General features: G+C 37.4%; 1 protein-coding gene across 1 annotated transcript in view; it reads right to left on the bottom strand.

Annotated features, from left to right (window-relative positions):
- Positions 1-459: 459 nt before the first annotated feature.
- Positions 460-20,279, bottom strand: part of WDR27 (WD repeat domain 27) — a gene marked incomplete at both ends in the record, with an annotated part of 133,694 nt that continues 113,874 nt past the window's right edge. Inside the window, one exon of the mRNA XM_082305594.1 lies at positions 460-507. Within this exon, the coding sequence (XP_082161720.1) occupies positions 460-507 (48 nt within the window). The remainder of the gene's footprint in view (positions 508-20,279) is intronic.

The following is a 20,279-nucleotide window of genomic DNA, read 5'->3' as shown; positions in this document are numbered from 1 at the left end:
CAGAAAGACATACAATTCTTCTCTCTTTCTGATTAATGTAAATATTTGGTCACAGGCACATCTAGCTTTAAAAATGGAACAGTTATTATTTTAACTGCATTTTCAATCTAGGGTAAAGTGGTCCCAGTCTAGCAAAGCACTACAGAACACACCTAACTATAAGCACCCAAGAAGTCCTCTGAAAGCCATTTCTGTTGTGATTTGCTAGACTGAAGTCTGAATGAGTAGTGTGTTGCTTTTCTTGATCTTTGCCCTTATTTTTGCGATAAAGGTAACAGATTGTACAACAGAAAAACTTTGACAACAGCTTGAGGAACTTGCAGAAAACAAAATCAGGAGAAAATGGTAGTTTAAAAGAGAATATTATGCTGCTTGCCTTGGCCAGTTCCCAGTCTTCTTTCTCTCAGCAAGTCATTATTCTGAGAGCACCAGGGCCAAATCTTCACAGGCTGGCAAGTATCAGGGTAGAAACAATTGGAGTTTGCCATCCAAGGTGGCTGTGGTGAGCTGCAGTTCAAAAGAAAAGAACATATGGCTTTAATAAAGATCTTTCCAGTGAGTGAAAGTTTGCTTTAGGGCAACGAAATGAATGAAGATCATTAAGAAGATATTTAAATTACTTCTATGTTAAGCGGTCGGGATTCATTTCAAAAAAGGAACAACTTAACCTATAGACTCTTCTTAACCAAGCTAATCTGAAAATTCCATTTTACTTAGATTTTTCTTTTCCAACTATTTTCAAATTTGTGTCAACATCTGCTAACACATCAACAGTCTGTAAAACTGAAGCATATGTTTAAACCACATAGAAATTCAGACAGACTTCACTGTGTATGACTCAAGAAGGGAATGTGGAAGAAATAAGAAAGAGCTGGAATAAATGAAGATGGAAAACACTATGAATTAAATCAGGCATACCAACAAATGCAGTTTTCTGATTTTTATTGGTGTTAAATGTAGTATAAGAATTTCCGTTGTAAGAAAGTATGTTGAAAAAGGCCACAAACCTTTATGAAGAGGCAAGCCTCGAAGACATGCATAAAGAGTCTTCAACTGCATTAGTTTTCTCTTACCAGTCTCACAAAATCTTCATTATAAATAAGAGCAAATACTATTTTCTGCAATTATTTCTACAAACAAGCACTTGAAAACCTGCTGTAGATCAGAAAGTGGTGATCTACAAATGGCACCTTTTATTCAAGATGTTTACTCCTTGCATATTAGGATTTACCATTATTCATACCAGTGAGAAAAATCTGAAGAGCTGGAACCAAAAACATATCTCATGCTCTAACCAGTTCATCTGGTTAACTTTTCTCATCCTCATTTTTCTTGATCTGTTCTTTGTTTGATATGTTTACTTCTTTGTTTTCTTCCTTTGGATAAAGTGGCTCTGTGGTCAATAAATAATCTTCTTGGCGTTGTATACCCTCCTTCAACATCTCCAATGACAAATTCTTTTAATCTCTCACAACCGTTATCTTCCAAGACAGTGACTTTTGTTCTCTTATTTCTCACTCTCACTTATGTAATCTTAAAGTACAGACTACCCAGAACTGTCCAATCTAATTCCTCCAACTGTATTTTTTACAGCTATCCAAGACTACTACATCTTTCCAAAGACTTTTATTAGCTCCTTATCTACCTCTGTAACTTATAATTGGAACGATGATATGTCTATAAAATATCTAAGTAATGTATCCTTTCTAAGATTCTGTACCCATTTACCTTGTGGGAAAAAAGAAAATGCTTTTTTATTGTTATTTCATCTTATCACAAAAGAACTGACTTAACTTGAGAAGTCAGAGATAGATTCTACTCTAACTGAAGACTCATTATTACAGGACATACTGTAGAAACCTTGTTTAGTTTTCAGTTGAAAATAAAATAATTGTAAACAAACTGAATTTTTACAAGACCCAAGGAGGTCATCTGGTCCATCTTCCTGCTCTAGGTGTAACCACTTGTGTGGTTTAACCCCAGCCAGCAACTAAGCACCACGCAGCCGTTGGCTCACTCCCCACCAGTGGGATGGGGGAGAGAATCAGAAGGGTAAAAGGGAGAAAACTCGTGGGTTGAGATAAGAACAGTTTAATAACTAAAGTAAAATAAAAATAGAACAGTAGTAATAATAACAATAATAATAATAACAAGTAATAATAGTACAATAGTAATACAAAGCAAACGATACACTCTACAGTTGCTCACCACCCTCCGACCGATGACAAGCCCGTCCCCCAAGCAGCGATCGTTGCCCCTCCCCCTGGCCAGCTCCCCCAGTTTATGTACTGGGCATGACGCCATACGGTATGGAACAGCCCCGTGGCCAGTCTGGGTCAGCCCCCCTGGCTGTGCCCCCTCCCAGCTTCTTGTGCGCCCGGCAGAGCAGGGGAAGCTGAAAAGTCCTTGACCAGTGTGAGCGCCACTTAGCACCTATTTAGAGAGAGCTTAGCACTACTTAGCAAGAACCAAAGCATCAGTGTATCATCGACATTGTTCTCATCCTAAACCCAAAACACAGCCCCATACCAGCTACCAAGATGAAAATTAACTCTATCCCAGCTGAAACCAGGACACCACTGAAAACATTAGAAGAGCTTAGCTATGGCTTTTTCCGGCTAAACATTGAAAAACTACAAGGAAATTTCACAACTTGTTCCAGTGTTGCACTGCCCTCCTAGTGCCTTTTTTTTTTCCTAAAGTCCAACCTGAGCCTCAAAAACTGCAATGTGTGGACAATCCCTCTTATTACATCTTCTGACAGTACTGAAACACTGCTTGGCTTCCACCTGCTAAATGTAAATGTATTCCCTACACTACTATTATATTCTTCTTCCAGAGTCCTTCTGTTTTTATTATCCGTTAAAAATTATCTTGCTACTCCATCTAACCATCTTCCACACTTTTGACAACACCAAACCACAGAATCATTGAAATGTTGGCTGAACTAAAAATGTCCACCTTCTGGCTTTCAGATCTCTCCTTGTTACTCAGGTGCTCTAAACCACTGATTGTCTCACAAGTCCTCCTCCTTCCCTTTCCCTTTCTCCTGCTTTGTCAACCTGCTTTCCTTGGCAGCAGATAAAAGAGGCTGCCCGTTGATTGCATCATTCTCCTGAGAAGTGTTACACTCAGTAACTTGCCATGGACAAAAGGAATATACCCTATATAAGGAGCCAGCAATTTTTTTTTAGTCTAACCAATGTTTTAAAAGCCTAATCAAAATAAAACAATTATTAGACAGTTAAAATGACACTAATAATCCAGAAATTCCCTAATTATTACAGAAAAGTTTCATCAAAAATAGAGTTTTTGATGAGGTCAGTGAGTCTCTAACATCCTGAGTCCTTCCCTGGGAGGAGTACAATGTTGATGGCAGGGATTTTCTTCCTTCTCAGACTGGGGTTCCCTTGGGTTATTTTTAGAGATTACATGGGTTAATGTAGACTAGGTCTACTCTGGTCCCATGGACTGAAAGTCTGTTAGCACACTGAGTGCAACCCTGGAGTTCATCTTTTGGTTTGACCTGATCAGAGACAAGTCCGGTTCACATCCTCAGTGAGTGTACACCAATGAGAGCAAAGTTGGATAAGTAGGGACAACAGGGACATTCACTTCAAAAGTGCATTTCTGATCCAAACTAAATGCTAATACACACTCACAGGGAGTCCAGATAGTTCATACCATACGATGTCATGCTCAGCATATAAAGCTGGGGGAAGAAGAAGGAAGGGGGAACGCTCGGAATGATGGCGTTTGCCTTCCCCAGTAACCGTTACGCGTGATGGAGCCCTGCTTTCCTGGAGATGGCTGAACACCTGCCTGCCGCTGGGAAGTGGTGAATGAATTCCTTGCTTTGCTTTGCTTGCATGTGCAGCTTTTGCTTTGCCTATGAAACTGTCTGTATTTCAACCCATGAGTTTTCTCACTTTTACTCTTCTGATTCTCTTTCCCATTCCACTGTGGGGGGAGTGAGCGAGCAGCTGTGGGGTGCTTCGCTGCCAGAAGGGGTTAGACCATGACATAATACAATAACAGTACAAAGGTAATTGCAATCTGTATCACCATAGATCAAAAGAGCTACTAAAAATCTAACCTGTAGGACCCTTGAAATTCCTGAATTATTACACTTAAGAGCTATCAAAAACTGATGAATAAAGAATTTGCTCAGCTATATTTAGAATCCATAGAAATTTCAATGAGATTTTAAAGAAAAAAAAAATGTTTCACTTATGCCAATATTACATTTCCAAAAAGTGCAAACATGTAACTTCATTCAAACCCCTCAGCTCCCAAACATACTACTCCAAAATTGTGTTTTGAATTATATTTTAAATCTCTGTAGTGGTTAAGTCAATATACTACTTAAAATAAAAAAAATAAAAAACCAACCAAACAAAACTGTCTTACTATTAGATATTCAAATTTTGGCATCAGTTCTGTGAATAATTTGAAACCTATATAAACATTTCCTATGGGACAAACACTAGAACATTATGGAATATTAGAGGGCATTTGAGAGCATGGACTATTTTTCATATCGATGGATATATCAGTAATGAAGAAAAGACCTTCAAGTAGAGCAGAGAAGTAGGTGTAGGTTTTGTGCATTTTAGAGCTTTTTATGGAAGCTTCGAGGTTTAGAAAGCACCTATGACATCTGGTGCCAGAACGGGGAGAGAACAAGATCTTGAACACAGTCCTCCTCTACTTGATGGGCTGCAGAAGATATAAAAGTTTGCTGCAATAATGTTAAAACAGTGACATGCAGTGTTGGAAGGCTGTCAGTTAACTAACAGAATGAATTTCAAGACTTTGCCTTCTGAATTTCCTTTTATAATAACACAGTATACATATTTTTTTAGAATTATCTTTTGAGGGTGGGAAATATGCTTCTGTAGTGATGCCACATAAAAAAAATGTGCTGTAAATTAGAGGCTTGGAGTTTTTTAAGACACAAACAGTTGGCTTTGTATAGAAATGCATATAACAAATATTTTTTTTAATATCTTAGACAACACACTTATGTGTATACAGTGTAAATTTCAAGACATACTGTACTTCAGGAAATAATAAGAATCAAAGCAATTCCAGCTAGTTTCACATTACAGGCTGATAATATGATTTTTCTTTCTTTTAATTAGTATAAATACATAAATATGAATAATATGCAAATATAGATAAAAATCTTGAAAAGGTCCACTAGCTGCACAGCAAAAAGCATCATCTTGCCAAAAATCCAGTATCTCAGCAGACCAGATGGGAATACAGTTTTTAGGGGTTTACTATTTTTAGTTTTCATTATTCAAACTATTCTTTGAAAATCAGAGGGCACATGTAGAACCAAAACTGCCAGGAGCAGATGATGTGGACCAATATATCTCTGTAAAGTCATCCCTCAAGCTTCAAAAAGATAAAGAATTCTTCAAGTCAAGCTGTTACATATGATTTATAGGAATAGTTGGCACAAATTGTATTTTCAAAGTGGCCATCACTGTTCAGGGAAGCATCTGTTTATGGTTTGGCTAGTCAGTTTATATTATTGTCCCCTTCATTTTCTTATGTGGCATATATTCATATGATAGAAAAAAATGATCAAAGCAGAAATGAAAGTATAACATAATGAGTTGTTATTTAGCAATACTTGCATATGAGACTGGAGAAATATTTACATATAAATAACCTAAATGTTGTTGAAGCATCAATTGCAACTCCAACTTCTGCACAAGAGCCTGCGACTGCTGACTGACCACTATGGAAGTTTAGAGCCTTTCTGCATTCCACCGTGTACATGAGAGGTAAAATAAATATACCAAATTAGATGAATACACACATTTTCTAATTTAACTTACACTTTTTTACATCTCCTTTTGAATGTCCTAGTGGCATTTTTACATTATAGACTTTAGTTCAAGAACATCTTTTTAACATTGTCTGGACTCCTATTTCACTTGTTACAGAGGCTTGCCATTGCCTGTATTTCAGTACAGCAAAACCTAACTTAACAAGAAATATATGCTTTCCAAAGGAAATGCTAATTCATCACACAGCTATCAAACAGCATACGCAGTAAGTTCAGGGTTTAAAGTAATCTTCCACAGCCTTCTAATCTATTAAATTAGCATGTTTTGAAACTGGTCTTACGGAGCTGCTTCCCAACCACCACAGTTATTGTGCTATGCAGTAATAAACAGTAACAATGGCCAAATTAAAAAAAAAAAAAAGTACCTATTATTTTTTCCCCACAAGTGATTTTGTATAAATAACTTATATACCAAAATCAATACCTATAAAAGCTACTCAAAAGGAGAATCATTGATTTTTCATAGAATCAAGAAGTGCTATGGCAGAGCCCATCACATACTGAACTGTTGTGATTACAAGCTAACCATTTCTGTCCTTCTGAAAGAAAGGTTAAAAAACCCACTCACCGAATTGATCTGCAATTGCAACTTTTCGGTTGACCCTGACAGAAACACTGAGTCTGCAGCTGGATGGCGGGGTCCCATCCTGCAGCACAGTGTCCCACTCACCCCGCGGACTGGCAGAGCTGGTCCTCCTGTACCACGGCTGGCAGCACTGGGCACAGAAGGTGCAGCCCCTGCAGGAGGAAGCGGCAGGGACTGACTCGTGTAGGGACTGGGGATGGATGAGTATCATCAGCCGGAGCAGCAGAGACAGGTCTAAAGAACTAATGGTAAAAGCAAAAGCTGTTTTTCATTAATATCAAACCTAAAAAATACCTGGTTCATTTTTATGTATAATCAACATTGAGTCACCTTGATATAGTAAGTTTTGGAGTTTCTTTTGAGACTCTTTAAGCAAATTTAATTCATTCTCTCTTCATTTTTTTCACATAATCTCAGAAAGCAGAGATTAAACTAAAGACTTCAACCTTCTCTATGCTATTCAGAGTGTCACAAACTTCTCTTATCCACACCTTTTACACTCAGGGTAACCAAACGCAAGATGATAACCTCTCAACATGGCTTCAAGTGTAACCTACACAGAAGTCAGAACTACCAAATATCATCTTAGCAAGTATTTATTTTGAAAATGAACTTGAAATTAGTCACACAGATAAAATGTAGATAGAACTCGTATCTCTCTATTGCCATGCAGCAGCATCTTTAGTTCCATGATTTTCAGCTAATTATGAGAATTGGGGTGGGGAGGGGGGAAGGCACTGCTCAATGGGTTTGAAGTGTGCTTCACAAGAACACCATCTTTTATTCCACATATTACAGTAGACAAGCATTATTCACTGATACAATAAATGTAAATTTCAGGCCACTGGCAACAAACCACATTCCAAATCAGTGCTGTAAATCCTACAGGAGTTTGACCACTCTTTTTATTTTTAAAACTGTAAACTTTCAATACCAATGGAAATCTTTACATGCCAAGACTCTAAAAACTTACAAATTTGAATTAACTCAGAACTAAACTGATATCAGAAATAAAATTGTAACTGTAATGATATTTAACATCAATTAAGTATATATTTGCATTTATTTTTATATGACATACCTATAAAACCTTATGCAATATTATAAAGCTCCAGATTCTTAATCAATACTGGCCATACCTAGACTGATACACATTTTAGGAAACAACTCAGATCTCTCTTCAGTGGATATTGTCAATGTCTATTACAACAGATTTTTGTTTTTACCACCTTTGAATGGATAGATGTAATCTCTGAATTTACTAGTGGCACACTCACAGCTGCAATATAAAACTGTCAGAAAGCAAATGATGTGCAATTAAATTGATAGGAATACCACTAAACACTAGTGTTTATCAACGAAAACAAAACTAATACTGTAGTACGTACTGTTGCTCTTGAATTTTGCATTGGTTTGACAACTAGCACCAGTCAAGAGCAAGATGAAAAGGAGGCATTATGGAACTGACTTTTATTATATTTTTGCTGTTCAGAAAGTGGTGTCTGAAGCAACCACCTTTACCCTTGAAGATCTACAGTACGTGAAAGTTTTACCAACTCCGGTTTTGTGGTTTAACCCAAGAACAGAACACATGTAAGTAGCACTTTGAAAATATTTGTTTTCTTGAAAGACGATTGCTTAATTTGACAGCTACACTCAAGTGTTCAATCAGTTAGATCAAAGCCACGTGTTTTTTCACAGACAGAACACAGAATACAAGTTTTTATTGTTAAGGGAGTTCTCCTATTGCATAAGTGAGAACTGAGGAGAAAATATAAAAAACAAGTTAGCAGTTTTTCACCATAATTCCTTGAGGTGTAGCATGCACACACATAATCATATAGGGGGTAAGGATATGTAGTGTCATTCAAGAGCTGAGGGCTTTTCTGTCTTCACAGTAGCCATAGATGATATGCTCACATTTTTTCTCCCATTATGCTCAGTGCATGGATAGGGTAGATGGAGTACATTGCTCTGCCTCTGTTTCCCTCAAACATGGAATCCACATCTCTGATTTCCAGACAGAAATCACTGAAGAATGGAAGACTGCCAGAAAGTGAACCCAAGCATGTCTAAAAAACAGTCCATGTGGCTTAGATCAGAAGGGTTAACACTTTAGGTGGAATTCATCTCACCTAGCTTTTAGTGTCTGTAATATCTATATTTGATATGTCTTGCATATTAGAGATGGCTTGCGTATCTAGAGGGACCCAAGTTCAGAGGCCACCATGAATAAGACATTAAAACAGTTGTTAAAGGAGTCACTGATGATGTATATATAGAAATGTTCTAGGTAGGGCTTGGGCCTTAATAAGGAGAAAGTCTTTTCTAGAATTGGTAGGAAGGATAATTGTAAAGAAAGCTAAATTATTCAACAGATTGAATTTATAGCAGGCAAACAATGCCTCAGAGTTGGCAAGCTGGAGCTGTAGAGAGGCCAAAGAATAAAGACATTTTTCCAGATCACCTATATGTGCAGAACCCCATCAGAAAACTTATGAATAATTTAACAGATCCACCACATACAGTATTTTCACTAGTCACTCAAGAAAATCAACCAGATACATTTAAAGAAAATGATAACTGAATGCAACCTAGAAAGGTCATCTAACTTAGCTTCCTACTGAATCTTCATAGCAAAACCTTATTTTTGAAACCTCGTATTTTTATTTGTAATTTTCTCTCCAAATAAAATATTCAAGAAACACAGATCTGAAAGCAGCAGATCTTAATTTTATGGCCTCACCTGGGCTTCTTGTCATTTAAAGTTCTTAAAATTGTTACAACAAATAGATACTTTGGCAAAGCCAAACCATGTGAATATATTTATTTGGAATTTCTGTCTAGATTTCTCAGTGTGTTTATTCAAGTGGTTTTATTTGGAGCAGAAGAATAGATATACTGGAGCAAAGATCCACTTAGCTGGACTCCATCTTGGAGTCTTCTCCAAGAGTGATAAAAACAAATACTAGGAAAGAGTGAGATACTCCTACAGCTTGAATGTAGGTACATCTACAGTCAATGTTAGGAAACCTAACACTGGGCCTAACCTGGTGTTAGGTTAATGGTTGGACTCGATGATCTTAAGGGTCTTTTCCAACCTAAATGATACCATGATTCTGTGACTTCCTGAGCCAGATACAACTTCTACATATTTGGTAACATAGTCAAGGGTTGACTCTGGTGGTCTCCCTGCATACATCCTTATACAGCAGGGTAATGAACCTTCCTGCCGTCGCTGATCCATCATAACACAGACAGTGTTGCCATCTTGGTCTTGTTATTAGAATACAAGTCCAATACTCTGTTTTTCCTATACAGGCCTGCAACTTCAGCCTGTACAGGACTCCTTATTACTTGTTGAGGTTTATTAATTTGTATCTCTTCTATGCTGTCCTAAATATAAAGCATACCTCCACTGCCAGCAAGGTTTAGCCTATGTTCCCTGTACATTTTGTAACCTTGTACTGGACTATCTCACTGATTACCTGTCTTCCACCAAATCTGTGATAAACCTAACAGATCGCCCAGGGCAGCCTTCACCCAGCACTAACCATTCCATTTTCCTATCTTATTTCTTAGTATATGTGCAAATGTATCACTAGTTCCGTTCTTGGCAGCCTAACTTCTGTTTTCTACCTGTCTATTTCTACCTTCTGACATATCTGTGAGAATACAGAATTTCTGCATCTTGATCTGTCATAGAAGTGTCATCCCAAACCCAATCTTAAGTTTTAAAACCTTAGTTCCTTTATGACTCAGATTAAGTTCATCTCTTCTGGACAGATGTTCCTGGAACCTCCTGGGCAGGATATTAAATTTTAAATATATTTCCCATTTCAGCACCTGCATCTCTTTGCTGTCAGCTTTTAGTAAGTATTATCTATGTGCTCAAAAAAAGGCAAAATTCTCATCTGTATTTAACATGACATTTTTATAGGCAAGTAAAAGCAGTAATTCTCAATAAGTCTTTTGATGTGTGAAATTTACTTGACCAAAATATAATATGTGAAGCAATATTCAGTCTATCTTTTTGCTTTTATACTAACATTCAGAAATCTTTTTCATTTAAATCTGATATTGATGAAGGAAACCTGAAGGAATAAGCTATCCCAATTAACTACAAACTCCTGTAATGGATCTAATTTTTTTGACTTTGCCTTCTCAAACATAGGTAAGAATCTGTGTAAGTATATAAAAATCCTCAATCAGCATGATAATAAAAAACAAATTAAATACCCTCATGTAAAAGAATATAATCCTCTTCATATTTTTCTGCCTCTGGAGCTAATGAAGAAACAAATATATGACAGAAAGTAGTTATAAGGTTTATACGACTACTGGAAGATAGGTCAACACCACAGCAATGCAAATGCTCTGAGGACAGATGTGATGCAGAATAGGATTTTATGGAAAGCTCTGCACATTTTCCAGCTTTAAGATATAAGCCAATGCTTGTTAAATCCGGCAGGAGAGTTTCCTCTAACTTCAAGGGGCATTGAATCAGATCATAATGTAAAAAAGCCAATAACTGGAACAACACACTAATTTAGAGTTACTCTTTACAACTCACAGTGACAAAAAATCTAGTTTCACTGCTTCCTACTATACTATTAATGACAAATTACATAGGCCCTCAAATGCTGTTTTTCTTTTACTAGGCCACATTAAATATTTCCATTCCAGAAAGCATGCCATTTTGGCATGAGTTCACAGCACTAGGACACAGTAGTGGTAAATATTCCTTACACAACTGAATACATATCAGTATTTCAAATCCCAGCTGCTAGAATACAAATGCAAGGGGACAACTTAAAAAATAACTGAAAATAAAAATAAGTCAGACCTAATAAAAGGATGGGGTTAGCAGTGGCAACATTGGAGAATAGTTCAATAAACATAACAGTCATGTTTTAAAGACTGTCATACATGAAGTGTTGTTTGACAGAAGAACTACTAGGAGAGTGTCTCATATAAAATTTGTATCGTGAACCTAAATAAATTATTTTTTCCCTTCTTTAGTGTGAACTTTGCTCACTGCAGACATTCTCTTTCTCTGAATTTTTTATTTTTTAATGAAATCATTATATTGGCTTGGGCTTTATGACATCCATACGTGCTTTTATGTCAAGAACTATTATTATTTTTGTTATTGATTTCACAGCAAGCAGAAAGCTGAAGTGTAAAAGAATAGTTACTTTAAAACCCCCAAACATCTTACCAATAAAAAGTGAACTTATGAAAGGACTCATTAAGTACACTTGTTTTTTCATGCAATCTTTTATTTATTAAATTTGGTTCCAGCATAAAGTTCTGTCTCAACAGACACTCCGTCCTGGTGGTCTAACACCGTGGGGCACTGCTCAAAGAATGGATGGAGCCTGACACTTTGAAGCAGTTAATTCTGTTTCAGGTTAGTATTTATCAGACACAGTATACTACTCATTACAAAAGGGGGGGGGGGGGGGGCGGGGCAGGGCTCACTCTGCTAGTGGGAATGTATTTGTACTGTGTAAAGAAAAAGACTGGGATCCACCTGGCTAGAGAGCAGCTCCGTGGAAAGGGACCTGGGGGTCCTGGTGGACAGGAAGCTCAGCATGAGTGAACAGTGTGCTGCTGCGGCCAAGAAGGCCAACAGGATGCTGGGTTGCATCAAGAAGGGCATCACCAGCAGAGATAAAGAAGTCATTGTCCCTCTCTACTCGGCGCTTGTCAGGCCACACCTGGAATACTGTGTACAGTTCTGGTCCCCGTTATACAAAAGAGATGTGGACAGGCTGGAAGGGGTCCAGAGAAGGGCCACCAAGATGACCAAGGGTCTGGGAAGCCTGCCGTATGAGGATAGGCTGAGAGAGCTGGGCTTGTTCAGCCTTGAGAAAAGGAGGCTCAGAGGTGATCTCATCACCATGTACCAGTACCTAAAGGGGAGCTGCAAAGAAGATGGAGACTCCCTTTTTACAAGCAGTCCCATGGTGAGGACAAGGGGTAACGGGCACAAGTTACTCCCAGAGAGATTCCGATTGGACACAAGAGGTAAATTTTTCACACTGAGAACAGTCAATCATGGGAATAATCTCCCCAGGGAAGTGGTTGACTCCGCTACGCTGAACACATTTAAGACTCAGCTGGACATGGTGCTGGGCCCTCTTGTCTAGACTGTGCCCGAAAGGTTGGACCAGATGATCCTCGAGGTCCCTTCCAACCTGGTATTCTATGATTCTATGCTTCTATGATTCTATGAAATGATTGACCCAGGACAGCGTCAAGGTATTGAAGCACAGCAACAAAGGAAAGTGCAATTCATTACTCTGTATGTTTTGGGATTAAAAGGGAAAGTTCTCTACAGACCACATCTCTTGGAACAAGAGAACACCACACTTCACCTCCCATACCACAGAGGTATTTAAGTTTTACATATTATCATTTTAGACCTTTAGCTTAGTCCCTTGCTTTGGAATCACGGATATCACTGTTAAACAGTTTTCAGTACAAAATACACATTTTTGATTTGTCATTAGTGTAATTACAAGGCAACAGCAATGGAAGTAGGTAAATACACCATATATAAATTCTTAAAGTAGCTTTCTATCAGAATTATCCAGTCCTTTCAAATGCACATCTCAGCTTTTTCACTTTTAATTGAAATCATACATTGATTTATCACTCAGTTTTTCTCCAAGAAAGAAAAAATACTTTTCTGATAAATATTCTTCAACTTATTTAAATCCAGAAGAAAATAATAGGGAGGAAATCTAGAGTGGATAGGGATAGATGGAAGATGCAAAAAAACAATCAGTATTTCCAGTTTTGTGAATATAATTTGAAATGGATCTTACATAAACATAATGAAGAGAAAAGAAAAGTCCAAGAAAGAACAGTTTTAGTTGCCTGCTGAACATTTGTTCAACAGGCAATCATGGTAGATGTCTTCTGCATATCTCAGGTCTCAAATGAATATCTCAGGTCTCAAATGAAGAAACTACAGACATAAAAGTTCAAGAAGAACTGGAAGGAATAAAATCCAGAAAAGTGGAAGAACTCATTTAAGCTTTTCCTGGGTTAAGGGACAGAGAAGAGGAATAGAACACAATAAATAGTGATGAAAGTATTCAAGCTAAAAAAGAAGACAAGACATTTCAAAACAAGACTGAGCCATTTATGTCTAATCCATGTTCACATCTGAGGTTCAGGCAAACCATTACTGCTTTCTAATTCATTCAGCCTTATGTAGATTTTTAAACAGGCCCCCATATCCACGACAGGGATTTTATCCCTTAGTATAATAAAGGCAAAACTCCAGTTGACTTCCTGGGGGCCAGGTCTGTAATTAAGATCTTTAACTTACAGTACATATATGTAAGCCACTTCATCAGTTGTTCTGAATTCCTTTGCAAGACTACAGATGCACAGAAAGCCAACAGCAAATTCAGAGGATAAAATTATATAAATGTACTTCCACTAGACTAATTAGCAAGTTTCCTATCAAATTAAGAGTTTCAAGTATTTTGACATGTTTTAAAAACAGAGCTGAAGTAGCTTCAGAAGACAAAGGGGAAACACGCCTTGGACAACAAAATCTTATAGCAAGGACATTTCTAATTTCTGCAGACTGCAAGGTTTCAATCCAGCTTGGCCAGCATTCCATACAGTCCCCGCATCCCTGGGGACCCACGCAGGGGCTCTTGCCCTCCCCCACTGAGATGGTGGGATACTCCATCTTATGATGTGCCCAGCCCCAAATGACATGATAGTCCGCACTGATTCTTATAGCAGAGGACAAATGTGCCACCTGGTTTCTGTCCATGCACCTGACGGCAGCACAGCAACACAGCAATCCTTCCTGGTCTGGGAGTCCACACACGGTGCAGCTAATTCATGACCAAGGGACGCACTGACAAAGTCAGGCTAGAGCAAGGGCTTCTGGAGGGGCAGAGAGAAAGTGGCGTAGTACTACTGGTGCTTGAGACACAGTCGCTTCAGACAGCATAAAAAGAAGCAAAATTGTTTCCCTCATCATGTGAGAATTGACAGGGGTGATTTTGTGGTTTTACTCTCGTCAGTGATGCACTTTGTGACATATTATTCCACACATATTATTTCTCAAATTGCCAAATACGGTTCTTGGCCTCCTTATACACAGACGTTTGGCCCTCCTTGGCAAAGGCTAGCTTGTGTTTGCATCAAGTCTATTGGAGTCAAATAATAGACACCATCTCTTGAGGCCAGTAAAGCACTTCTTGAAATGCAATGCCCAAAACTGGCTACAGTGCCCCATGTGATGACTTAGTAGCACATATGTAGGTTGGACAAACTGTAAAGATTGTTTGATGTCTCACATTGATATGATGCCATCACTCATTTGATGCACTTACTACAAAACCTGGCAACTGGAGGTATGACTTCATGTGCCAATTATGCCCATATTCTAAGAACAGGTTTTCTAATTTGCCTTAATTAGGGGTATCATGCTAATCACTTTAAGCTATTTCAATTTTATTTCCACCACAGATAAAATAATTTCTATTTCTATCCTTCATTACCACTGCTAATTCTTCTTTGGCTCCCATTTTCTTTCCATTGCGTCATCATCAATGAGAAATGAAGAACAGAATTCTTTTACACTTTTCAGTCACACTAACATAACAGCTCACATATTTTCTTGCTTCTTTTCATATTTATAGCTAAATATAATTTTATTTTTGCAATATTGGGACTTTTTTCAAGATCTAATTTACCTTGACTTTTCATGTTTGTCATTTAAATCCTCTGTATGTTGCTAATAGATGTTGCTATAATCTATAAGATGTTGTCTTATAGATAAGTATGTGCCAACAGATATTGGTCATTCAGGAAAGATATGAATCATTAGTTTTCCTTAGGGGGAGGAGGTCATCAGAGATCTTTGCTGGTCAAAAAGGCAATATTAGCTAATAATAATAACAGCTAGCTAAGCTGCTCATAAAGACAGGTTGCACAAACTGAGTAAGCTTTCAAAGGCTCCTCTCTAAACTAAGAAGTCCTAAAGAAGGACTTGTTCTGAACAGATTTCCTTAGGCAATTTTACCTCTGGCTTATCACTTCATTTTGTGGTTGACTTCTGAACAGCAGGTGTTGCCATCAGTCATGAGGGACACAGTGAGCAGTTTTGGTCTTCTTGCACTATCAGCCTGCCTCCCCAGACATGAAATGAAGCTCATGGTACAGAGTTAACAAAACATTAGGTTGTTACTCCTGCCTTTTTGGACACACTGTTTCATTGATCTCAGTTATGGGAGTCTCTAAGATAATCAAAGGGGTGCATGTGCCCATCACCAGCCAATATAAAGACAGAAGAGGAAAAGTAAATTTTTAACACCGAAAGCTTTGGCAGTGCCATCTTGCTCAGTATGATATAATGTTCCCAAGAGAATGGACTTTGAGAAGAAACCAAAAAGGAGAGAATAGTCTCTCAATAGAGTAACCACTGTGCACACAGTTTACAAAAAAAAATGCTAAGAGACGAACGAGAAAAGAGAGCCAAGAAGTGCAGGAAAGAATGGTACTGGAAGCCATAGTTCAGAACCATTTTGTACCAAGAAGCAAAAGAAAATGCAGTAGTCACAATGCACAGGAAGAGAAGAAAAACAAAAAGAAGTAAAACGAGAAAATATGTGTTTCTCTGTAAGCACACAAATGAATGGACAAAAACTCTAACTGTAAAAATCAATATATATCAGACGTAAACCATGCCCCTGTCCCAAGAAGGAGTGGATATATGTGCCCTTTCTTGATATGACTTAGGTTACAAAGTCTCTGGTTTCAAGTGCTAATGGAACACCCACCCACTTTGTGAATGTATGTATGTGCTCCCATTGGAAAAAAAGGCAACAGACCATGAACATTTCCTCTTCTACTATGACCTTGCCTTAACCCCCCATTGGTAAAATCATGCCATACATTAACAATGCATGTTTATATGGGCATATATGCATGAGTTCATATCCATGCACATATATAAAGTTTATTTTTACTTTCTTCAAACTTCAGAAATTGGTTATGTTCTGGTTGTGTTTCAGATAAAGAACACCTCAGAGCCTTTCTTACTGAACCCACAAAGGTTCAGAAACCTGCATTTAAACAAGAGTGCTATGTTAATATTACCATGTCTTTATAAATACACATCAATAAACATGTAAAAACACACAACACAATGTAAAATACAGATGGTTTGCCTCAGGATATTATGCTGAGGGAATTAAAAATGTCTTACTTTGCTGGTTCATGCACATAAAAGCAGTAAAATGATTACATCTTTTCATTGTTAGAATAACACCACCTAAACCTATACTATTTGTTCAGAATTTACAGTATCTAAACAGCCTGTGAGCATTCATGTCTGACATTTCCTTTGAGAGTTCATACTCAGAGTCAGTCCTTCTTTTCTTTCTGATAAAAAGCTGAAGAATGTCGGTGTTCCTGGATGAAGCCCTGCTCCCACTGGAATCAAAAGGAAAGCCACAAGCAACTACAAAAAGCTGGAATTAATCTCTAGGGGTTCGTGGTTTATACCACCAACAAAGATTACCACTTCTGCTTTAGGTATTCATATCAACTGCTACATCTATTTTGTAGTCTCAAAAAGAGACTCACAAAGCATTATCTTTGCTTAAAAATCTTGAGGAGATTGAAATGTGGAATAGGAATGCCACAAAAATATTTTAAATTGTAAGAACAATGAGAGACTTCGGAACAGGTTCTCATTGCTGACCAAATTTAAACTGGATAATTCTACTACTTTCTATATTGTAACTCCAAATTTCCATTGTTTTGATTGATATCACAGTCAGTTATCACAGATAACACACAGATATCACCTCAGAATGGAATCCATAAGAGCAGCATGCTGAGTAGGGAGCTGTTTGCCAACAGAGCCAACAAAGAAATGATGAAATCAAGGACATGCTTTAACTTCTGTCCTTTCCCAGGGTCCAGTGCCTTACCATGGACTAGGCAGTGGGAAGCTCACTTCACCCAGGATTCATGGTCTAGAACACTTTCCTGAAAATATTTGTTTATGGGCTGCATTGCTGTAACTGTTGGCTGACTACTGTGATCCATGAGGGAATTTTTTTTAGCTTCTGAATGTTTCATTCAAAATTCACTTCATATAATTCAAACAGCAAACTCTTCTAGACAAGGACTACCATGGTTTTGGGTACTATCAAAGAACGGATACTGCATAAGAGAAACTGATGCTAGGAGGAGTATATGTTATGGCATATGGCTGCAGTTATGTGCGTAGCAGTAGTTTCAGTGTCGCTCATTTTCAGATGAACCAAATAATAGCCTGCAGTGACATCTCCCCACAAAGGGGGTATAGCACATAGAATAAAAAGAATATTCTAGCTCACTAGATGTTAATCTGTTTCATATATTATCAATATATCCATTCTGTAACTAAAAGGTTTTCTGTCCCTACACCTCTGATTAGAGGTCTGTTCCAGGTCCCCACTCATTTGATTATTGGGCAGGAAACTAAGAGTGAGTTTTTAAGTTTTTTTCCATGATTGCTGTTTCTAAAGAATCCTTTTTGAATGTTTCATGGCTGGACTAAGAATTCTACTAAGAATTCCACATATTCCATATTCCACAATATGTCACAATTCAGTACAATTCTCCTTTCCTTGTAGTTCCCTAACTCAAGTTCTATGCAGCAGACATAAATTTGCACAGATCAGAGGACAGCTGCTAATCTGGTTGCTATTTTTTTCAGCCACATATCCACATGTATCTCTTACCTATCCCACTTTAAATGTGGGGCACTGTAATAAAGGGTTTGTCATAATTACAGTATATTGAAGGCAATCTTGAAGCAGTCAGATTGCTCTCAGGCTGCCCAGAGAGACTGTGGAGTCTCCATCTTTGGAGATATTAAAAAACTGACTGGACGAGGTCCTGAGCAACCAGCTGTAGGTGGCCCTGCTTGAGCAGGGGGGTTGGACTAGATGACCTCCAGATGTCTCTTCCAACCTCAACCAGTCTGTGATTCTGTGATATCAGAACAGTGAAGCAGGTATCTGAAGATACTGCATGATGAACAACAAAGAAGAGTGCAATGAAGTAGAGTCTGTTATTGGTATCAATCATTATTATATGAGAAAGAATGATGCCAAGGTTAGTCAAACTCTTGGGTACATTAAAGCAAAATTCAAAAGAATGAAAATATATAATTAGCGGTATGAAAATGTCTAATAAACCATTTTTTAATGTAGAAAACACTTTTACTGTATTCTTGTAATAGCAATTTTTGAAAGTCTGCAAAATACACTTAGAACTCACATGGCTGGACAAAGGATCAGGAATGGTTTCCAGATCATTTTCTTTAATGATGGGTTTGAAACAACTTAAATGTAATCTCAGACATTCTTCAGAAGACTGTCTTAATCTCTGAGGCTGCTAATGTTTGCATGACATCATTGTCATTACAATCCTGTCTCTTCACTCAGTAACGAGAAAAACTGAGGGAAACATGAAAAAGAGTTTTTACTAGCGTCCTACTCAGGTGTATAATTTCAAATTCCACTTCAAAATCTGGACGTTAGCTCACCACAAAATACATTAAAAACCCACAATTCTTTCATACAAACCTAGCCACACAAGCGTAGTCAGGCAGTCCCCTTCAAAGTAGTTGGTTTATACCCCTACTTATCCTTGATACACCAGAGGAACGGATTTTTTCTTCCTAAAACTGAAGCATGCATCAGAACTTAACAGGCTCACATTTCTTCTTTTATTATTCCACATCAAGTGACTGAACATGTTTACATAGAGTATATTGCTTTTTACTCCTTTATTCTCAAAACCCTGACATTCTCATACAACTTCCACATTTAAAATAGTCACTTCATTATGAAATAATGTATCACAAGAGAAAGACAACTGTCAAAAGAGTAAACCTTCGGTATGAAGGAACTTCTATGACTTCTTGCATTCAACATTTTCCAAACAAAATGCAAGAGTAAATGGAAATTTTCAATATGATTCATCTTGGGCAGTGTTGTTTCTATCCTTATGTGGTATTTACAAAATTTCTCCAACTGGCATAAAGTTCGTATGTTACAAAAGCTGCAAGAAAGAGCAATATTTTTTAAAAAAGTAGGTGTTAACTACTGATCACATAGGCACAAAGCAGCATAATGAAGTCATTTGTGCCTGGCAGATCTAGACCCAACTGAAAGTAATTGCAGGTCGATGTATTTCTTCAGGGTACCTACATATACAGTTCAAATTGTCACCATAGTTTAAAAATTTTTAAAAGATACAAAGACCTCTTATTCATAGAAAATCAACATTCTCTCAGATTAGTTGTCTAAAAGAAAGGGGTGTAAAAGCAGACATATCACTAAAACATTTAGCAGTTACCACAGTGACAGGAGGCATCCTAAATTTTGTTAGGTTTTAGTTTACTCCTGGGTTAACTATTTAAATAAAGAAAATAAAGAGTGATTAGTTAGTAATCTTCTTATATGCTCATACATAAAAATTTGCCAAGACGTAGTAAGTCTATTTAAATACATAATTTATACCAATGTAATTTTTAAAGAATAATAATTAATGAAAATGCTAAACAACCTCAGTTCTGCCCTGCCCCTACAAAACATAGTCTGATCTTTTTATGTAAGTTAAATTTACTAAAGCCTCTTAATATTTACTAATGACTTTTAGGCAGAGTAAGTAATAGACATGTATTCCAAAATTTATTAAAGTGAAAGTACAGTGATTAAATAAAAAAATTCCAGATGTCTATTCCTCTGACCTAAAATAGTAGAAAAGAAGGAAATGTATATTTTC

The sequence above is a fragment of the Platalea leucorodia genome (genome assembly GCF_965183815.1).
Source record: "Platalea leucorodia genome assembly, chromosome: 3".
NCBI lineage: Eukaryota > Metazoa > Chordata > Aves > Pelecaniformes > Threskiornithidae > Platalea > Platalea leucorodia.
Note: the sequence above shows the minus strand (reverse complement) of the source record. Positions and strands in the feature narration are given on the sequence as shown.